This window comes from Solanum lycopersicum, chromosome 6 (genome assembly GCF_036512215.1).
Source record: "Solanum lycopersicum chromosome 6, SLM_r2.1".
Lineage (NCBI taxonomy): Eukaryota > Viridiplantae > Streptophyta > Magnoliopsida > Solanales > Solanaceae > Solanum > Solanum lycopersicum.
This window is the reverse complement of record NC_090805.1, coordinates 27,788,136-27,810,643: the sequence shown is the minus strand read 5'-3', so window position 1 is coordinate 27,810,643 and position 22,508 is coordinate 27,788,136. Positions and strand designations below refer to the sequence as shown.

The 22,508-nt window shown below is 36.8% G+C and overlaps 1 protein-coding gene across 3 annotated transcripts; it reads right to left on the bottom strand.

Annotated features, from left to right (window-relative positions):
- Positions 1-100: 100 nt before the first annotated feature.
- On the bottom strand, positions 101-16,023 carry LOC101266128 (homeobox-leucine zipper protein HDG1). Of its 3 annotated transcripts, none has more exons than XM_010323690.4 (10): positions 15,864-16,018; positions 14,951-15,013; positions 14,022-14,149; positions 13,810-13,927; positions 13,129-13,731; positions 7,701-7,802; positions 7,359-7,571; positions 1,252-1,414; positions 807-1,165; positions 101-716 (listed from the first exon to the last, which is right to left on the bottom strand). In XM_010323690.4, the coding sequence occupies exons 3-10, from the start codon at positions 14,135-14,137 to the stop codon at positions 375-377; spliced, it is 2,016 nt and encodes a 671-aa protein (XP_010321992.1). In that variant the 5' UTR covers positions 14,138-14,149; positions 14,951-15,013; positions 15,864-16,018; the 3' UTR covers positions 101-374. The 3 variants fall into 3 exon arrangements, with proteins under 3 accessions (XP_010321992.1, XP_025887217.1, XP_004240735.1); XM_026031432.2 differs by having other exon boundaries at positions 14,955-15,013; positions 15,864-16,016; XM_004240687.5 differs by lacking the exon at positions 14,951-15,013 and having other exon boundaries at positions 15,864-16,023.
- Between the last annotated feature and the right edge of the window lie 6,485 nt (positions 16,024-22,508).

Genomic DNA, 22,508 nt, shown 5'->3' with positions numbered 1-22,508 from the left:
TTATGTGGGATTCATACCTTTTTTTTTTCACTCATTTTTTATCATGCTTGAAATTAAGACTAGTTATAGTAAGAAAAATAATAATCAAACAAGCAATAAATCATCAAAAAGATAGTTCCTACATAAACTCAAAATAACATAATACAATACTGTCATGTATACTATTACTGACATTAAAAACATTGTAATGTTATTCAAGACTCTAGACAAAAAAACAAGAACGATACAAAATATCTCATCATTCGAAAAACACACACACATAAAGAGCTAGCTCTTAATCTGTAAAGAAACCGAGTTGATACCAAACAAGTTTATTTGTTATGTAGGTTTTGACACACAAGTTTGATATTGAATATCCGTCTTAATTCTATGAATCAAATTAAGAGAGCACTTTTAATCTTATGAATGGTATGCGAGATAATGTCATTTGCGTCTACGATTGACTTCTGTGGAAGATCTGCTGTGGAGATATTGTCGACCAACATTTGAAACATGATGGTCACCAGTGATCCACTACCAAATTCCTTGTTATTATTTGCAGATAAATCAGGAAGGATTGAAATTCCATTGGGCAAGAGCTCCACACAAGAAGGGTCCCCTCCTTTCATCACTGTGTTCATTTTTGAAGAATCAACTATTGCATAGACTAAAAGAGAACCTGTCGCATCCGTGCAAGTATCTTGAAATATCATCATGTTATTTTCATTAGCACCCCCCTGCATTTTCACATCAAAACAAAATGTTATTTCATAAATCAAAGCAATAACATAACACTGTCATGTTTTTCTAAAATAAGTGATACTCACATTAGCACACAGTAGAGAGACACTACTCTCAAGATTTTCATCCTTGTTAATATGGATAATATTTTCCATGGCACCACTACAGGATAAGATATCCCATTGCCTCCTCAAATTTTTATTAGTGAAGAACTGAAATAAACATTGTGATTTTATCGGTAACTGGATCGTCTTTGTGGCACTTAAAATCACACCGATAGGTTCACCAGCGTCACTAATATTCCTCCTCATCATCAGATTTGCATCTTTTCCATTTTCTTTTTGAATTGTTATCCACTTGTGAGAGGTTGCGCAAATTACCGCACAAAAACTACGCGTCATGCGTTGAGACAATATTCCCATCCCTATCTCCCCCTTTGGATCAACTGTCCAAAATAAAAAATTTATCAAAATTAATTGGTATTAAAATGTGTAAGGACTTGGAACAATATGATAAAATATTCATGATTACCAGTGGAATTGACAAATGATGCCATTACTCTCAACAACTCAGATTGCCTTTGCAAAGAGGACATCCACCTTTGTGCGCCGAATCCTAGACCGGCTCTGATTAAAGGGCGATACAAATGATCAACAAAAATTTCATCATATTCCATATGCTCAATCCAAGTAACCTGAAAATATTATATCAATAGAGATTTTAACAATTAAAGTAAAATAATCATTATTTGAGACAAGGGGATTCATTAATCTTTGTAAAATGCGTGGAGTATTTCTCGAGATTAATGAAGTGGATCGTCACAACACAAGAGGGATTCTAGTTTCACCCAAAATGCAGATGTCTGGGAATGAATCATTTATGTTTTGCAGATGACATGTGTTGAATGCCTTGAATCGGACCCGCTACAAACAGAAAGGACGGGGGTCTCGCTGCCCGGTCAGCGAGTCGGGGGGTCCAGGGGGGCGACGCGCCCCCTGGCCTGGGGGTCCGGGGGGGCGGAGACGCCCCCGGGCCGACGGTATACAATGTTGTTGTATTGGGCCCTTAATTTTCTGTTGATTCTGTATGTTGGGCCCAAGCCTGTTAGGGCGTAGCTTAGCACTATATATAGACGCTATGGGAAACCCTATTCTGTAATTCTGTTTTTGCCTCTCCATAATAAAACTGCTCCCTCTCTTCCCGTGGACGTAGCCAATTTGTTGGTGAACCACGTAAATCTGTTGTCTTATTTTTCGCGTTTATATTTTCTCGTATTATCTCAAATTCCGCACAACAAATTGGTATCAGAGCCTCTCGGTTAATCGGTGTTCTTGGAGAATTCGAGATGTCTGCTTTGAACGTGAAAATCGACAAATTCACAGGGAGGAACAGTTTCAGTTTATGGCAGATCAAGATGCGGGCCTTGTTGAAACAGCAAGGCTTCTGGGCGCCGTTGTCGAAAGACAAGAACGCCGTCGTTACTCCTGAGATGGCGATTCTGGAGGAAAAGGCGCACTCGACGATCATGCTGTGTCTCGCGGATGACGTCATCACGGAGGTCTCGGATGAAGAGACTGCTGCTGGTCTGTGGTTGAAGCTGGAGAGTTTGTACATGACAAAATCTCTAACCAACAAGCTGCTTCTGAAACAACGTCTATTCGGTTTACGAATGGCTGAAGGTACACAACTCAGGGAACACTTAGAGCAATTGAATACTTTGTTATTAGAATTGCGTAATATCGATGTGAAGATCGAGGATGAAGATGCTGCCCTGATTCTGTTAGTATCTCTCCCAATGTCGTTTGAGAATTTTGTTCAATCGTTCATTGTTGGGAAAGATACTGTGTCACTGGAAGAAGTCAGATCAGCCCTTCATAGCAGGGAATTACGGCATAAGGCTAACGGCACAAGTACGGACATACAGCCTTCCGGTCTGTTCACCAGTAGCAGAAAGGGAAGGAAAAACGGCGGAAAGAAAAATAAGCCGATGTCGAAGGGTGCAAAGCCGGATGATGTTTGTAATTACTGCAAGGAGAAGGGACATTGGAAATTTGATTGTCCGAAGAAGAAGAAGCAATCGGAAAAACAATCAGTGTCTGCTGCTGTTGCTGAAGAAGACACCAATTCTGAAGAAGATATTGCCCTAGTTGCGGATGAGCACACTCATCATTCAGATGTGTGGGTTCTTGATTCTGGGGCATCCTATCACATCTGTCCTAGGAGAGAGTGGTTCACGACTTATGAGCAGGTAGACGGAGGCAGCATCTCGATGGCCAACAGTTCTGTCTGCAAGGTGGTTGGGACAGGCTCGATCAAGATAAGGACACATGACGGTAGCTTCTGCACATTGAACGAGGTCAGGCACGTTCCATTGATGACGAAAAATCTGATATCTCTCAGTCTTTTGGACAGCAAGGGATTCAGCTGGTCGGGAAAAGATGGAGTCTTGCGGGTCTGGAAGGGTTCAAATTTGATTCTGAAAGGTGTCATGCGTGGTACTTTGTATTTTCTACAAGGTTCCACGGTTACAGGTTCAGCCCATGTTGCATCGTCAGAATTTCACCAGAAGGATATGACTAAGTTATGGCACATAAGACTTGGTCATATGGGTGAAAGAGGGATGCAAATTCTGTCAAAGGAGGATTTACTTGCTGGTCATAAGGTTAAGAGCCTAGAGTTTTGTGAACATTGTGTTTTTGGAAAACTACATCGCAACAAGTTTCCAAAGGCCATTCATAGAACAAAAGGCACACTTGATTATATCCATTCTGATTGCTGGGGTCCATGCCGTGTTGAGTCTTTGGGAGGCTGCAGATTTTTTGTGTCCATTATTGATGACTACTCAAGGATGACTTGGGTGTACATGATGAAGCATAAAAGTGAAGCCTTCCAGAAGTTCAAGGAGTGGAAAATTTTGATGGAAAATCAAACAGGGAAGAAGATCAAGAGGTTGCGAACTGATAATGGGCTGGAATTCTGTTGGTCTGAATTTGATCAATTCTGTAAGGATGAAGGGATTGCTCGACATCGCACAGTCAGAAATACACCACAGCAGAACGGTGTAGCTGAGCGGATGAATCAAACACTTCTGGAGAGAGCAAGGTGCATGCTCTCTAATGCTGGGCTAGATAGAAGATTCTGGGCAGAAGCGGTTAGTACAGCTTGCTACTTGATTAACCGCGGACCACATACAGGTATACAGTGCAAGACACCTATGGAGATGTGGTCTGGAAAAGCTGCTGATTATTCAAATCTGAAAGCTTTTGGTTGTACGGCTTACTATCACGTCAGTGAAGGTAAGTTAGAACCAAGAGCTAAAAAGGGAGTATTTGTGGGCTACGGAGATGGAGTGAAAGGTTTCAGAATCTGGTCTCCAGCAGAAAAGAGGGTTATTATGAGCAGGAACGTTGTCTTTGATGAAAGTCCTCTGCTTAGAACCATTGTGAAGCCTACAACTACGTCAGAAACTGGGAGTCTTGACAAACAGGTGGAGTTTCAAGTCATTCAGAACGAGAGCGATTTAAAGGAACCTGAAGAGGAGGATCAAGAGCCACAGACTGAAACTGATATTCCAGAATCTATGCCATCAGATATCCATCAGAGTATAGCTCAAGATCGGCCAAGGAGGGTTGGAGTTCGGCCACCTACGAGGTATGGTTTTGAGGACATGGTGGGTTATGCACTGCAGGTTGCTGAAGAGGTAGATACATCTGAGCCGTCTACTTACAAAGAAGCCATTTTAAGTTCTGATTCTGAAAAATGGTTTGCCGCTATGGGAGATGAGATGGAGTCCCTACACAAGAATCAGACATGGGATCTGGTCATACAGCCTTCGGGGAGAAAGATTATTACTTGCAAATGGGTTTTCAAGAAGAAGGAAGGGATATCACCAGCAGAAGGAGTCAAGTATAAAGCCAGGGTTGTTGCCAGAGGTTTCAACCAAAGAGAGGGAGTGGACTATAATGAGATCTTCTCACCAGTGGTCAGACATACTTCCATCCGAGTGTTACTAGCGATAGTTGCACATCAGAATCTGGAGCTTGAACAACTTGATGTGAAGACAGCGTTTCTACATGGAGAGTTGGAGGAAGAGATATACATGACTCAGCCGGATGGTTTCCAAGTTCCAGGGAAGGAAAATCACGTCTGCAAGTTGAAGAAGTCCTTATATGGACTTAAGCAGTCTCCAAGGCAGTGGTATAAAAGGTTTGACAGCTATATGGTGAAGTTGGGCTATACTCGGAGCTCATATGATTGTTGTGTCTACTACAATAGGCTCAATGATGATTCATTCATCTATCTGGTGCTTTATGTAGATGATATGTTGATAGCTGCAAAGAAGAAGTATGACATTCAGAAGCTGAAGGGTTTACTTAGTGCTGAGTTTGAGATGAAGGATCTGGGAGCCGCTCGGAAGATTTTAGGGATGGAGATCATTAGAGACAGAGAGAGAAGGAAACTTTTCTTGTCACAGAGAAGCTACATTCAGAAGGTCTTGGCGAGGTTTGGCATGTCTTCATCTAAGCCCATTGATACCCCCAGTGCTGCCAATATCCATCTCACTGCCATGTTCGCTCCACAGTCAGAAGAAGAGAAGGAGTATATGTCACGAGTCCCTTATGCCAGTGCCGTAGGAAGTTTGATGTATGCTATGGTCTGTACAAGGCCAGATTTAGCACATGCAGTCAGTGTAGTGAGCAGATTCATGGGACAACCAGGGAGAGAACATTGGCAGGCTGTGAAGAGAATTTTCCGGTACCTTAGAGGTACATCTGACGTTGGTCTCATTTATGGAGGTGATACTCAGTGCTTGGTTACTGGCTATTCTGATTCAGACTATGCTGGAGATGTTGACACAAGAAGATCGATGACTGGCTATGTGTTTACCCTTGGAGGATCTGTCGTCAGTTGGAAGGCAACTTTGCAACCTACAGTGACTTTGTCTACTACGGAAGCGGAGTACATGGCCTTGACAGAGGCTGCAAAAGAAGGGATTTGGTTGAAAGGGCTGGTTAGTGATCTTGGTCTGCATCATGATCAGGCTACGGTGTATTGTGACAGTTTGAGCGCAATTTGTCTAGCCAAGGATCAAGTCCATCATGAGAGAACCAAGCATATTGACGTAAGGTATCATTTTCTAAGAAGTGAGAAGAGAATCAAGGTGAAGAAAGTAGGAACTGCTGATAATCCTGCTGATATGTTCACAAAGCCGGTTCCACAGAGCAAGTTTCAACACTGTTTGGACTTGCTCAACATCAGAAGCTGTTAATTGCCCTGCGGGGCAACTCTGAGGAAGAGGGGGAGGCTTGGCACTATCATAGTGCGTCTGAAGAATCTGTTCGGAGAATTCAAGTCAAGGTGGAGATTTGTTGAATGCCTTGAATCGGACCCGCTACAAACAGAAAGGACGGGGGTCTCGCTGCCCGGTCAGCGAGTCGGGGGGTCCAGGGGGGCGACGCGCCCCCTGGCCTGGGGGTCCGGGGGGGCGGAGACGCCCCCGGGCCGACGGTATACAATGTTGTTGTATTGGGCCCTTAATTTTCTGTTGATTCTGTATGTTGGGCCCAAGCCTGTTAGGGCGTAGCTTAGCACTATATATAGACGCTATGGGAAACCCTATTCTGTAATTCTGTTTTTGCCTCTCCATAATAAAACTGCTCCCTCTCTTCCCGTGGACGTAGCCAATTTGTTGGTGAACCACGTAAATCTGTTGTCTTGTTTTTCGCGTTTATATTTTCTCGTATTATCTCAAATTCCGCACAACAACATGTGTAAAGGAAAATTTGCTTCAATCAAATAGATGTTGCCAAGCAAGTCAAACATCTTCAGTGCGAACATGGAAAGAAGGATATATGATTCAAAGTGGATACCAATGGAGAAGAGGAAATGATTGCCAATGGCCATGATGGAGGGAAACTTGGAACAAAATGAATATACCAAAACATAGATTCATTTGTTGGATTGTCATGCATCGAAGAATCCTAACTAGAGACACACTTGCAAAGAATGTGCATTTGTGTGGGAGTAAACCAGAAAGTGTCAACCATCTATTTTTTGAACGTGAGTTTCCAAATGAATGTTTGAAGGGAGTCTTTGAATGGCTGAAGATTGGGGTCAAAAGGATTGTGAAAACGAATGACAAGAAGAGCCAAAGGAAAGATAAGTATATAGATCATTGATCAAGGCTGTATTGGCTGCTCTAATATATCATATTTGTCAGGGGAGGAATGTTGGCTGCTCTAATATATCATATTTGTCAGGGGAGGAATGGGGCTCTGTGGAACAAAGCAGTAATTAGACCTAGGAAAATCATGAAAAATAATGCATAGAACATATAACCCAATTAATAATGTAGCCTTCATATCAAACATGAAAAATATAGATGTTTTACCTTCATTTATAGATCATAAATATATAGCTATGAAATTAAATAATAGTATAATTTCACGAATCTATCACTTATATATTAATGATGATAATATAGAAGTTTTACCTTCATTCATTGATTATAAATTTATAATTAAAAGATATAGAATATTCTCATTGATCTCATCATTTCTAATTAAAATTTTACTAATTATGAAAACACAAAATATATAGCTATGATACTGTAATTTCATGAATTTAAGTTGAATTACCTTAGAGTAACCATTGGACATATCTTGAATAATGCAACCAGAAGGGAGCCTTCGACATTTTTCAATTTTATATTGTTGTGAGCCTTCTTTGATTGTATCGACAGATACATCCACAATAATCCAACTATCTTCAGCATGTTTTTGACAAAAACGTAGAAATTTTATTTCACGGACAGGAACCACATTTGAAATAATTTGTAATTCAGCTTCAATCTGCAAATTAATACTTTCAAGCTATTAGTGCAAAAAATAATCTAAAAATTAGATATATATATATATATATATATATATATATATATATATATATATATATTCCATCAAAATAATGAGTAAGAATAATACCAATAACAGAGTACCACTCTTGCCTTCACCTATGCCAGTAGAAATAACATCAAAAGTATTAACTTTACCAATAATGCATGGAAACGCCTCTACCCATTGACTCTGCATATATAAAAGACAATGATTATTAAAAAAAAAAAACAATATTCCCTCTGGCAACATTTGACTGGATACTGAATTTAATAAATAATGAAAACTTTTGAAATGTTTATCAAATCGCCCTTAAAAAAAAGTAAACTTATATTTCTTTCTCTTCATAAATGTATTAAAGTACTATGTTAAAATTAAGCGGGACTAATTAAGGTAAAAAATAAATTGTACATGTAAATAATTATCATATAAGGAAATGTGAAATTCTTTTAGGGACTTACCAAAAAGAAAATGGTGCCACAAAAAATGAAGCGTAGTATTAGAACATCTGGTCTTAGGACGCCAGTTAGTAGTTTAGTCGTATTAGGATTGTCTTACTAGTTCAGCAGTTATTATTTAATTAGATTACTTTAGTTCAGTTCGTTTAGGAGTCTTATTACTTCCGTTGTAACTCTATTTAAGACCTTGCTGCCTTCATTAATAAATGAACATTCAGTCTTCATATGGTATCAGGGATCTTCACACTCTAAAGAGTACGATCCAAAAAATTTTTCTCAACAATAATGATCAACAACAATGGCAACAATCCTAGAGTTGTCAATGCTGATAACACGACAAGCACCAATATTATCATTCAATTCAATCCCGCATCCCAATTACCCATCAAACTAAGTGGTGGTCACAACTTCGCCACCTGGAAAGCCCAATTTTCCATGCTTATGCATGGCAACAACCTCTTTGGCCATCTCGACGGAACCAGTCTGTCCCCTAGTCGCACGATTACCCTCGGCACGAATATCTCTCCCAATCCTGCCTTCTTAACTTGGTTCCGTCAGAATCAACTCATCCAGAATGCTCTTATGGCTTTTGTCGAACCCACTATTGCCCCTACTGTTGCAGCCACTGACTCGGCTAAATCAGCTTGGGATGCCTTGCATACCACCGATGCGAACAAATCTCAAACCCGAGTCTTCAGTCTGCATGATCAGCTTGTCCGTGTCACTAAGGACTATCGCTCCATTACTGAATATATTTATACTATTCGGTCCTTTTCGGATGAGTTAGCCACTGTTGGTGCTCCTTTTTCCAATCCTGAACTCATTTTCAAAATACTTAGTGGTCTAGGTCTTGAATTTCGTGAAATATCTGCAGCCATTCATTCACGCGATACGCCTATCTTCTATGAGGAACTGTTTGAAAAGTTTCTAGACTTTGAACTCTTCCTCCGCCACGAGGATGCTAAGAAACTATCTAGTACCATCACTGCTGCAGTTGCTACTCCCACTAAATTCAACTCCAATAATCGCAATAACCGTAGACAAACCAACAACTCTCAACAATGGCGCCAGAACTTGCGTCCAAGCACTCCACCACAAGGGCAATCCAATTTAAATCCAAACGGTATTATTCGCTGTCAACTATGTAACAGAATTGGCACCGCCAATGTTTGCCGCTCGAGATCTCATAATCACTTTGAAGCAAAATCCAACTATGCCGCTGGGCTTACAACTGAGACCAATCCCTGGATAGTTGACTCAGGATCCACCCATCACATCACAACAGAGCCGCACAACCTACAACCATACCGCGATAACGAAGATGTCTCCATGGGTGATGGTTACAAATTTCCTATCTCTCACACTGGTTCTACTAAATTAGATGCATCAAATAATGTTTTAAGCTAACTCACACTTTATGTGCCCCTTCCATCAAACACAAGCTTATCTCTATTTTTAAATTCTGTCAAGACAATCTTAAGTCTATTGAATTTTTTCCTTTTAACTTTGTTGTGAAGGATCTGAAAACACGGCAGCCATTGGTGCACGGTCAGACTAACAATGGACTATATGAGTGGCCTGTCTCACATCCCCAAGCTCACATTATCTCCACATCCATCCCTCTCACTACTTGGCACCAATGTCTTGGTCATCCTCACTCTAGAGTTCTTAGGTTTATTTTGAATAAATTCTCGCTACCGTTTCATGAGAGAGACAAAAAATTTTATTGTAATTCATGTTTATCTAATAAAGCTCATAGACATCTTTTTACTCAATTATCATTGTGTAGTTCTAAACCACTTCAATTTATTTTCAGTGACTTATGGGGGCCATCACCAGTCTTATCTGTTGATAAAAAATTGTATTCTTGTATTTTTGTTGACCAATATACGAAGTACACTTGGCTCTACACACTAACAAAGAAAAGTGAAGTTAAAGATACCTTTCAAAATTTCATCCTATGATGGAAAAACATTTTGACACTAAAATTTTATCATTGTATACTAATGGTGGAGGTTAGTATAAAAGTCTTGACTCCTATCTTTCACTTCACGACATTCAACACTTCTCTACCCCTCCCTATACACCCTAACGAGTTGCACTTGCAGAACGGAGACATCGCCATATTGTCGAAATTGCAAGAACACTCTTACATGAGGCGTCTCTCCCATCCTAATTCTGGTCTTTTCCATGCCATCACACTGTCTACCTCATCAATCGTCTTCCAACCTCTCACCTCGATAATCAATCCCCATTCCAAAGATTACTTAGAAAATCACCTAATTATAACTCCCTACGAATTTTTGGTTGTTTATGTTATCCATGGCTAAAACCATACTCCAAAAATAAACTTGAATCAAAATCTACCCATGTGTCTATCTTGGATTCTCACTATCCCATCACTGTCACGAGTGTTTTGACCCAATTTCTGCAAAGGTTTACTTATCTCGAGATGTGCGATTTGTTGAGGATGTTTTTCCATTTAAGACATTGTTCTCCAACATTGCCATTAAATCAACTCACCTGGAATGGGCAACACCAACAATGCCAAGTTCTTCAGACCCCACACCCAAACTTCCCATAGTTACAGATCTGCCAACTCCATTAGAAATAGCAGCACACACTATTACAGATTTTCCATCACCATCTGCTTCCTCTTCAGCCCAGTCCGGAGACAACTCAAACTCGCAGTCCTTATCCGACGATGCATCAGCGGCAGACGTAACAGATTCACCTCTAGCAACTCTTCCCTCTCAAGGTAAATTTCTGTCTTCCTCATCTTCAATAATTCCTGCTTCCCAGAACACCTCTTCTATATCTACTACCCATTGTTTAGTAATACCAGACCTCCCTACAAACTCTCAAACGCCAATACCAACCAACACACAAAGCAACTTGTCTCCTCTCCTAGTCTATCACCGTAGAAACACCAACCCACCAACACATATGGCTCCTCAACCAGTCTGTCCTACCTTCGAGTTAGAACTCGCTCCTTCATCGCCTCAATGTACGTCTCCTCCTACCCCTGCTGTCACTCGATCCCAAAATAATATCACAAAACCAAAAAAGATTTTTGATTACCTAGCTAAATTGAACCCCAATGTCACACCCACTACTGTCAAACAAGCACAAAAATATCCAGAGTGGCGTTATGCAATGAAACATGAATTTGATACTTTAAATAAAAATTAGAGTTGGGAACTTGTTCCTCCTGACCCGACCAAAAACATTGTATCCTGCAAGTGGCTTTTCAGGATCAAGAGAAATGCTGATGGGTCCATCAACAGATACAAAGCACTCCTAGTTGCAAAAGGCTTTACTCAGAGGCCAGGCGTTGAATTTCATGCCACATTCAGCCCAGTCATCAAGCCCACCACAGCTCGCATCGTCCTCTATGTGGCACTTGGTCACAACTGGCACCTTCCCAGCTAGATGTCAATAATGCCTTCCTCCAAGGCAACCTGGAGAGGAAGTGTACATCACAACCTCCGGGGTTTACTAATGATGACAAACCAATGCATATATGTCGGCTACGGAAGGCAATCTATGGCTTGAAACAGGCTCCTCGGGCGTGGTACAATGCCCTCACGGGTTATCTTTAATCCATAGGCTTTGTTAAGACAAAATCTGATGCCTTACTACTTGTCAGACATGGTGCAGGTGATACGTTGTTCGTCCTCATCTATGTCAACGATATTATTATAAATGAGAGCAATACTTTAAGTGTCAATCAGGTTATCACTTCTCTTGCTTCTAAGTTCTCTATTAAAGATTTAGGTAATCTTCACTACTTTCTTGGTGTTGAAGTGATACACAGCTCCAACGGTTTAGTTCTCACCCAAGCAAATTATGTGAATGAAATTTTGAATGATGAGCTAATGACCGACTGCAAGAGTGTTAACACGCCGATGAGTGCATCTGAGTTACTTACCTTGTCTGATGGAACTCACTTGACTGATGCTACACGTTATCGCCGAGTCTTGGGTAAGCTCCAATATCTATCCTTCACTAGACCTGACATAGCCTATGTATTCAACAAGCTTCCTCAATTTATGCAAGCACCGTCAGACCTTCACTGGAAGGCTGTAAAATGTGTTCTTTGATACCTGCGGGTATCATTCAACTCGGCCTACGCGTTACTCCCATTGATGAATTCAATCTACATGTGTACTCTGATGTAGATTGGGGTGGGGACAGTCGTTGAAAGAGTTTCTACATCTGGTTACATCATATTTCTTTGTCACAATCCGATTAATTGGTCATCAAAGAAGCAAAATACTGTCTCACACTCCTCCACTGAGTCCGAATACATTGCAGTGACTAATGCACTTTTTGAAACCTTATGGGTCACCAATCTCCTAAATGTGTTGCACTTTCCAGTACATCAGCTACCCACAATTTATTGTGACAATCTTGGAGCCACATTCTTGAGCAAGAATCCTGTCCTCCATAGTCGTGTTAAGCATGCTGCTGTGGACTTTCACTTTGTTCGCCACTATGTTGACATTAAAAGGCTTCGTGTTGTTCATGTCCATGGTGCCGATCAAATAGCAGACACCCTCACCAAGGAACTTTCTAAATCTGATTTTGAGTCTAAATTGTTCAAGTTAGGCTTAGAGACTCATCGTCTAACTTGAGGGGCCATATTAGAACATCTGGTCTTAGGACGCCAGTTAGTAGTTTAGTCGTATTAGGATTGTCTTACTAGTTCAGCAGTTATTATTTAATTAGATTACTTTAGTTCAGTTCGTTTAGGAGTTATTACTTCCGTTGTAACTCTATTTAAGACCTTGCTGCCTTCATTAATAAATGAACATTCAGTCTTCATACGTAGGAAGTAACAAATAAACTAATCCTTATGTTTATGACTTCAAAGTTAAAACTTAATTGATAAAAAAATGTAAACAATTAGTAAAAGCACCTTTAACTAAACAAATATGTTAAATACAATAAAAGTAAGAATAATACTAAACATAAAAGAAAAATAAGAATCAATAATGTTTTACACCATATAGGGGAAAGTTGTTGACGAATTTACACGAGATGAAAAACCAACATACCTCATTCATCAACATCTCTACCAATGTCAAACTGTTGCCAACCACTGTACCAGATGACCTTGTAGCTTCTGTTGTGAAATGGCTAGGTTTTATGCCAATAATTGGAATAAAAGTTGTAGCATATTCTTCCATATTCAACATTTCCCCACCTCCATCCAAGTTTCTAACCCATAAAGGTTCATCACTCATTGCCAACTTAAGCAACTCATTCAAGGCATCCAAAGCAAGATTTAGTAACATTGATTTATCAAGTGTTACATCTAAGTTTGTAGGTAGAGGACTTGATAGATATTTTCCAAAATCAACCTCATTTAATTCTAACCCAAATTTTTCCATCATGGATGTTAATGATCCCTCTAAAAATGAAGAAGATCCCAAAGATTTGTCAGCATGGATAGCAATCCTTGCAAGTTCATCTTTTAGGCGGGCATGCTCATTCAATATTTCCTTCTCATCGACATTTTCGTTCCTTATAGTAGTATCTTTATTACGACACGGATCACAAATTGATTTTTTCATGACTTCCCTCATTGCAGCATACTCTGTGCGAAGTTTTTCATTTTCTTGTTGCAACACTCTCTTATTATATCGTTCCGATTGCGTCTGAATAAACAACATAATTCATAAGTATTGCACAAAAATTCTATTAGCATGAATATTGAAGAAAAATAAGACCATCACCTTCGATATGGATCGTTTATTTTGGAACCAAAATTGCACTTGTTTTTTGTCCACGGAAAATTTTGTTGCGAGCTCTTGTTTTGTTTTTTCGTCAGGATGTGAACTTACTTTGAATACACTAATACCAAAAGGAAAATAGATTTTTTTTAAAAAAATGTTAATAATGAACATAACCATATGTAAAGCAATTTGGGAATGATACACATACATACCTTTCAAGCTCATGAATTTGATTGACACTGAATTTATGCCTCCTTTCTGAACTACCATCTGGAGAAGTCAATTCATCTCCAGATACGCCACCATCTCTATTGTTACTCAATTCCATTGTCGATTTCTCCTGTATTTTATGATGAACCAATTCAATCGAATATCACATGTGACAATAGAAACACCAGCATTTATACACTTATTAGATTGATAAAAGTTATGAAAATTATGATTTTTGAGATATCTATCTCTAATTAAGGTAAAATAAAATAAAATAATACAAGTAGCATAAAGTCAAAAAACTAGTAAAGAACTAGATTTCAGAATGAATTGAACACACAGAATATTCTTACTCATTTGATTATAATTTAATTAGTTTCACACTGTATAAGCTTATAAAACGACAAAATATTATAAAAATCAAAAGAATCTTTTATTCTTGAGTCTTGAATTATGTTCATGTTACACTTTTTGTCATCTTATCATATATTTTTTTCAATATACCTCATAAATCTCTTATTTATTTATATATAAAATCCAATGATCTCATTAAGACTACATCAATAACTTTGAAGAATCTGTAATTATAGCAGAAAGTCATAAATTCATAAAGTTTATTTTTTTTAGAGAAAACAATGATGTTTGTTTTCACCAAACCAATTATTTTTTACTTCTTCACACTGCTAAATTGTAATAAAAATTGTGTACGACAAAAAAAATAAAAAGACACCACCTTTTAAATTTGATAAATTCCAAATGCTATAATTAAAAAAGAACTTTTAAACATGAATAACTTGAGTCTATGAAACCTTTTAAATGTTGATGTTTGAGACAAATTAAAAAAATTGAAGTAACTAAAGATAGATACTTGTACAATAGGAACTAGAAAAATAAAAGAAATAAAAAATTAATTACTTGATCGATAACTTACTTACAAATTTCCTGATCCAAATGAATCCTTCTTTTTTGTTGTTTGGTGAAATTAAAGGGCAATCTAAATAAATCAATTAGTAATTTTTATTTTTCTTAACAAGTAACTTTAGAATGGTAATAAAAATGTATTAGTAAGAGATATATATACTACAACTTTGTATTGGATAGACTAGAAAACAATGGCCCACATTGAATTGTTTCATACTCAGTTAGAGAACAAGATAATGACACAGATTTTTATCCAGGATTCATTTGATTTTAAAAGTCAAATCATCAATAATTTTTATTTATATTCTATATATGTATTTTTAAAAAAGGGTTATAATTAACTCAACTAAAACAACTTTAGAATAGTAATATAAATATATTAGTAATAGCTATATATAGAAAAACTTAATTCATGGTAGACCAGAAAAAATTGATCCACTTTAAATTCAAATTATTAAGCAATTATTGTTTAGATTCTGTATTAAAAAAATCAGGATGAAGATACTCAGAATGAAGATCTAGCATCTTAAATCGATTCAACAGAACTCAATAATCCTAACGCAATTCTATATTTGTGTTAAAATGTAGCATGATAATTTTAACGAAGATCTAATATCTAACATCTAGCATCTACACGATAATTAAGGTACTTTTATTTCGATATAATTAGGTTTCATACCTTTAGCATGTTTCCACTTAGAAATTTCTATTAATCTCATACGATTTTTATGATTGGTCAAAAATTAAAACAAAATAGCAAAATTATTCTGAATTTCAGGTACGATACAATTTTTTGGAGGACTATATTGTATTTCTCTATTAAAAACGTTAAATGTGAACGTTCTTGTTGACTGTGAAATAGTTTCAAAAAATGATTTCAATTTCATAAACATATAGATTCAATAATAAGAAATCAATATTACCATATGATTCTGAGTTCAACTAGCTCCAAGCTGCGGCATAGAGAGAGATGGTTGTTGGTTCAAAATGAAAAACCCTACTTCTTAGGGGTGATATATAAAAGAAGACGACTCTTTTGGACTGGGCCTATTTACTGTTTTTATTTTTGTTATATTATATTTCTTTTTAGGTTCATTGGCCCATTCTATATAGATTTAAGATATGAGAAATTACATAAATATACAACTTAAGATATCATAATATCAAAAAAAAAAAATCATTTAAAGTAATTACAATAATCTCCTCTAGGATATATCCCTATCCTATCAGAGAATCTATGTCCACTCTTATGTGCATCCCTACTATTAAGTAAAATATTATTTGCAATATATCATACAATCAACAAATCTATCCGAGGACAATGAAAAAATTGAGATTTTTATTCTTATAGAAACTTCTCAATAAAATGTAATTAGCTCCAAATGCCAAATGTGTAGGATTTATGTAAGTTATAATTTCAGATACAAATAAAATGAAGCATTTAGCTCCACAACTATATTTTATTTTTAAAAAGTCCACTATATTGATAGAAATGGTAAGGTAATGATTAAGTCAACAAACTAAGATTAAATAATCTATGTGGATTTTGAAAATGGAATATTACTCCTTTTCCAAAAATAAGTAAATAATATTATATATATCGAATTGTAACACATCGTTATTTTGTTATGTTTATTTTAGAAAAAACGAGTTTATTTGACGAGCCAAGTTATCATGTTTCGTGTCAACTATCAAGGAGATGTTAGGTGATTATACAAGAGAATATTTGTACACATCATTAATTTAAATTTTTTTAGACCAAACTTATAGACTAAAGAGAGTCTTGAAGCAAAAGCTGAAGTTGTATAGCTTTTTGTGCGAGAGATGAAAGGCAAAATTTAGTTTTGTTGAAGCTAAATGAAGGAAAAATTAATTGCAAGATTACATTTCCAAGAGATTATGAAAATTGATTCACTTATCCTGGATTGAGGTCACATACTCAAAAGTTACAGTGGTTCATACTTTCAGAGAAGGAAAGCTAAGGACAAAAAATTTTCACTTATTACATGTGAATTGATTACTAGACCGTTGCGGTCTTATTTGTACTTGATCCTTATGAAAATGAAATCTTGACTAGTGATTTAAGTTTATTAGCTCTCATCCTATTGCCGAAAATCACCAGGCAAATTGTACATACAAGGAAAAAAAATACTAACAAATCATAGACAACAAGTAAATGGATAGTTCCCGGAAGCTTTTCATCTCTCAATGCAAGAAGATGTCTTTGTTGACTCAGATTTCATGGTGTCTTTTGTAAAATCATAATCAAGCTATCTCCCGACGCCGACCAAAGTCTTTTCTGATGCAATCACTCTTGTACAGTGAGCTGAAGAGACTTTAATTTGGTGTTTCTAATTGATTGTTTGGCCTTTTGTTATTATGATTAATACCAGGTAAACCTAAGTAATTGCCCCACAAAAACAAATTAATGGATATACATATACATAATATATCATTAAGATTTTTTGTTTTCATTCGTAAATAATATTGTAAAAGTATATATTACTAAATGGTATTACAAATATAGGAAAAAAGAAAACTAAAAAGAAGAACAAATAAATAAATAATGAGAATATTATCAAATCATATCTCTAATAAAGAATAAAATAAAAATATATTTAACAAAGAATAAGTGAAAAATGATAAAGAAAGAGTTAATAAAATTGTTACTAAATGATATCTTTAAGATTAATATGAAAAAAAAAGGAATGAAAATAATAAATGAGAAAAGAATAAAATAGAAAATAAAAATAATAAATTAGAAAAGAACAAAAGTAATTATTTTATTTCTTAAATAGGTCAAAATATAAAAAGAGAGAAAAAATAAAAAATAAAAAACATATTAGCAATTGGTATCTCTAATAAAGGATAGTTGTCACGATCCAACCCACCGGACCGTGCGTGCACCCACTCTAATACCTAAGTGGGAGAACCCTCATATCCCAATAATCAAAACATGCAGAAAATTTACATAAAAATGAAAATAAAATATAATAAGAACATTTAACACAATTTTAGTTAACACTTGCAAAGTAATTAACACTCTCGGAGGATCTAGACTAAACAAATACAAGAGCTACTAAGAGTACAAATTGGTCAATTAAATAAAAAGACACAGCTACCACCATGTGAAAGAAAAAATTGAAGTTGTTGGAGAATTTCTTCGTCTTCACCTAATGAAACTTCACCAACTTGCATCCAGCCTATGCTCAAAGATATAACAAGAGTAGTATCAGTACAAAACCACGCGTACTGGTAGGTGTGATCGGTCTACCTGATGCCCACCACGCTTCATATGAAAATCAACTAACAGGAGTATGCAATAACCACTCGCTTCTCCACATTTACTCTCGCTTGAAAACCTCAAAACTACACTAATACCCTTACTACTAACCTCCTTCTTCTTCGACCTACTTACCAGGTTCTTGATCATAACCTAACCATTCTAACCCATTACAGAGTTGACAAATACAACTACTAGCATTCCGATTAACCACCAACGACATACCTTTACTTTCTCTTCTATGTTACCGTGTCTGTGCCACATGACATGTTACATTATTTCAAGCTTTCTTGTTAGTACCCACAAATTCCTTTCGCCAAGGTGAAATCCACCTAAGTAATTATATCACGTACACTATCCCCACTTCTCGCCCTTATAACACATAAACAACAATTGGCCTCCATGTATCGTATCACATAGTTGGACAATCAGATATTGTTCATCATAATTATTTAACAATTTTGGAGAAACGACATCAATTATCACTTACGAACAATGTGCATTATCACAAGCCAAGACATACTATTATGTCAAATAGTTGGTTCTCTCATGGAACCCAAACCCAAACTGTTAGCATATCAAAATGTGGTACACGATCCAATGTTTATGTCGAAACGTGACAACTGATCCCAAAATTATGTCGAAATGTGGCATTGATCCCAAAATTATGCTGAAACGTGGAAATTGATCCAAGTTAATGTATCGGGATGCAACCCGATCCATTCAACATACCACAATTACAATCACAAATATATTCTCAAGATCATATAATTAAGTCATGATTCATGACATTCATCATTCATCTATCTCTTTTACAAGTGTGATCAATAATGCAACATTCGCATACATACACGTATCATAATAAAGCAAGAACAACATACATCACATAATCAAAGAATCACAACCATCACCTACGTATATTACTTAAGCAATATCCCGATCATACTTAGCCCTAGTTCGTCATCTAAGGATTATTTCTATGATTTATTCATCCTTTGTTTGGTGCACGAAAGCTTACGCATAAATTCTATCATTGATTTTCATTATACTGCACAGTGAGCACAAATTTATAACTACTCAACTAATAAAACCTAGCTTACCTGGGCACCAAACAGTTGCACAGAGTTTTGAATTTGATTCTTGTCTCCGATCTTTGTGATGGTGATCTTGACCGAAAATCTACCATCCACAACACTCCTTACACTAGAAATCTCCTTATCCTTCCTTCCCAAGCTAAGATCTACTTTGGGGGGGGGGGGATTTCTAGGGTGTTTTATGACTACTTTAGGTGTTTTAGGAAGAAAGAGAAAATAAGAATTCACGTTATTTACATTATCTCGCCTATCCCACCCTGGCGACTACTTACCTCATTGTGCCGCCGCCGACTTAGCAGAAAATATCCCGCCCTAGCGGGACAATGCCCAGTATTTCTCAAAGTTTCATATTAACTATTGTTCGGGTCGTTATAATAGATATAAATTTATTCCTTGTTCGTCACCGAATGATTAGTACACGAATCATTACGCACCCCATATCAAAGTATTTTTAACTAACAACTCGGTCAATTACGAAATCATGGGTTTTTATTTCCAAAGTCTAATTTCATGACAAGTTCTATACTTTAAAAGATCGGTCAAGGATATAGCACACTACTCGAAGAAAATTTGTGTCCTAATTTACACAACCTGCCTCGCCAGGGCAACAGCCCTCCCGCTAAGGTGGCGCCGCTGTAGCAAGGGATCTCCCGTTAGTGGGAGATCGGGACAGAGTACATGGGGGGGGGGGAGTTCATTTTCCCCTATTAGTTTCGAAATCTCCCAAAATTCCCCAAAACACTCTCAGTTGCTTCTTTTTGAGCGTCAATTTAAGGTAAGTTCCTTGCTCTATGTACTCCTTACTTTAGTTTTTGATCAACAACGATTGCATGCTACTATTTAATCGATTAGAAGCAGTTTTGGGGGGTAATTTTCGAATATGAACTTAAGTTGCCAGTTTTGATAGAAAACATAGCATATCCACTGCCCTTACGTCCCCAACGTCTCCACAACATCTTGGGCGTAAGGATTTCGTAAAAATATGATTAAATCAGTACAAAAACGACGTGGGAAGTTGAAGGGTCTCTTGATGAAAAACTTTCATTTGAGCATTGTTTATGGGTTTATTTGCTAATATGATTGCATATTTTAGGTTCTAGGGGTACTTTGATCTACTGAAATTCTATTGAAAATGGAGGTTTTGGGATGAAGACCTTGTGTTCGTCCCAGATAAAGGCCGCTCTGATGGCCTTGATCTCGCTATGATGGCCTCCCTCATCTTTCTCTAGAGGAATTTGGGCCATTGTGGCGGGATTCAAGGAATCAGTAGCTTGAACCCCCTTAAAGTAGAAGATTGCTCCCTTCCCATTTTAACTAGATTCTACCTAATTCCCAGGTGTTCTAACATGTATTTTAACTTTTTGTAGGCTTTCTAAATGAATGGTCTAAATGAGGAAAATTTGCCTTTTTGTCTAATTTTCCGATGTTTCTAGTCGAGAGAGGTTTCATAACTTTCGAAACAACAAGTTCTACTGCAAGAGGGGGCTTCATCTTACTCAGGACGGATGAGAAACAACCTGTCTTTTATGCTCATCTGTGGAGTTTGGATGGGATCCAATGACCGAGGTTGCTCCTATCGCACGTGCAAACTGGGTGCAGGGTTTCTATTCTATCTTGTCCATCGTCCACTGGGACGACCCTCACCCTCTCATCTACATCCGGAGAGTTGACATCTCTCTGAACGCCATGACCCTAAATGAGGTACTATAGTTGCCTGAGGTCTTGAATGGTGAGTACGAGGCAAAGCTGAGGGAGATGAATCACAAATGACTGAGGGACACACTAGTGGAGCTTGCATGTCGGGACAGAGTTTATTCGCCTTCTGTTGGGGGTATTACTAGCATAGATTGGTCACCAGATGCTAAGAGGTGACTTCACTTTTTCACTAGGAGGATTCAACCGTCGGGAAGCCGCACCGACATAACGTTCCCTCGGTCCTTGCTGGTGGCGTGCGTGGTGCAGGGCATTGAGCTGACTGTTGGGGCGCTGATTATTTCAGAGTGAAATATGTTTTACTGGGGTAACAAGAAGGCATTCTTCCTCCTTGTTCTTATCACTACGCTGTGCAAGAATCTAATTTATCTTTTTCTTTTCTTCCTTTTTAAAAACTTTTTCTCTCATTTATTTTAGTTATTTTATTTTGTAAAATAATCTCCTTAATTGTTGATACCCCTTCAATTACATAATTCTAATCTTAACTAGTATTGATAGTATTTATAACTTCAAGTCTTTCATATTCATAACCTCCAACAATTTATTCATTTATCTATAACTTATTTTATTTTCTCTTTTTTTTTATATATAAATAATTTATCACCCTATTTTAGAAATGGGAGTTCAGTTGTACAAAATGTAATAGAAGTTATACTTTTTAGGTATAACTTGGTAATTTACTTTTTTTTTAAAAAAAAAAAAATTGCTTCAATGACAACATGTGTGTTACAGATGTAACAACAATCTTTATCGTATATTTTTCTTCTTCCACATAGTTCTGGAGTGTAGCAAATTGTCAAACCTTTCAATATCACAGTAATTTTTTTATCATCTCTCTATTTTCGCCATCCTGTGATCATGACTTCGATATCTTATAGATTCAATGAATTTGTTATTGTTGTAGTTTTAGTTCTGTGATACTTTGAACCACAAAAAGAAGTTCTGTAAAATCAAATTCAGTGAAGGATATTATGAAATTTTTTTAGCCTTTGTTTTTTTTTAAAAAATTGGCTTCACATGCATTCATTGACTTGCATTGAGTTAAATTCAATGAGAATAGAGCAAAGCTATGTCAAAAAAAAATAATTCAAAACTTGGTAATTGACTTATATTTTGGTAATTATTTATGTTACCTCTCTGCTTATTTATTTATTTATTTTTATCTAATACCAAGTACATTAGCAAGAATTTTTTTCTAAATTGACCATTTAAGTACTGAAATAAGAAAAACTTGAGCTTGCATTAGAGGCAATGAGATTGATGAAAATCACGGAGAGGAAGCTAAAGAGCGAATCATGCGACAATAACAAAATATAAATAAAATGTAGTCGTCAAATCTCTAAAATATTTAATAAGTTATGGTGGCACCTTTCTAGCTAGCTCAAGTCATCATGAAATTCTGAAGTTATACGTAAATCATAGTGAGATTTTGAAACTCTATAGCTGATTTCCTATAAGTTTTTTTTTTTTCAAATTAA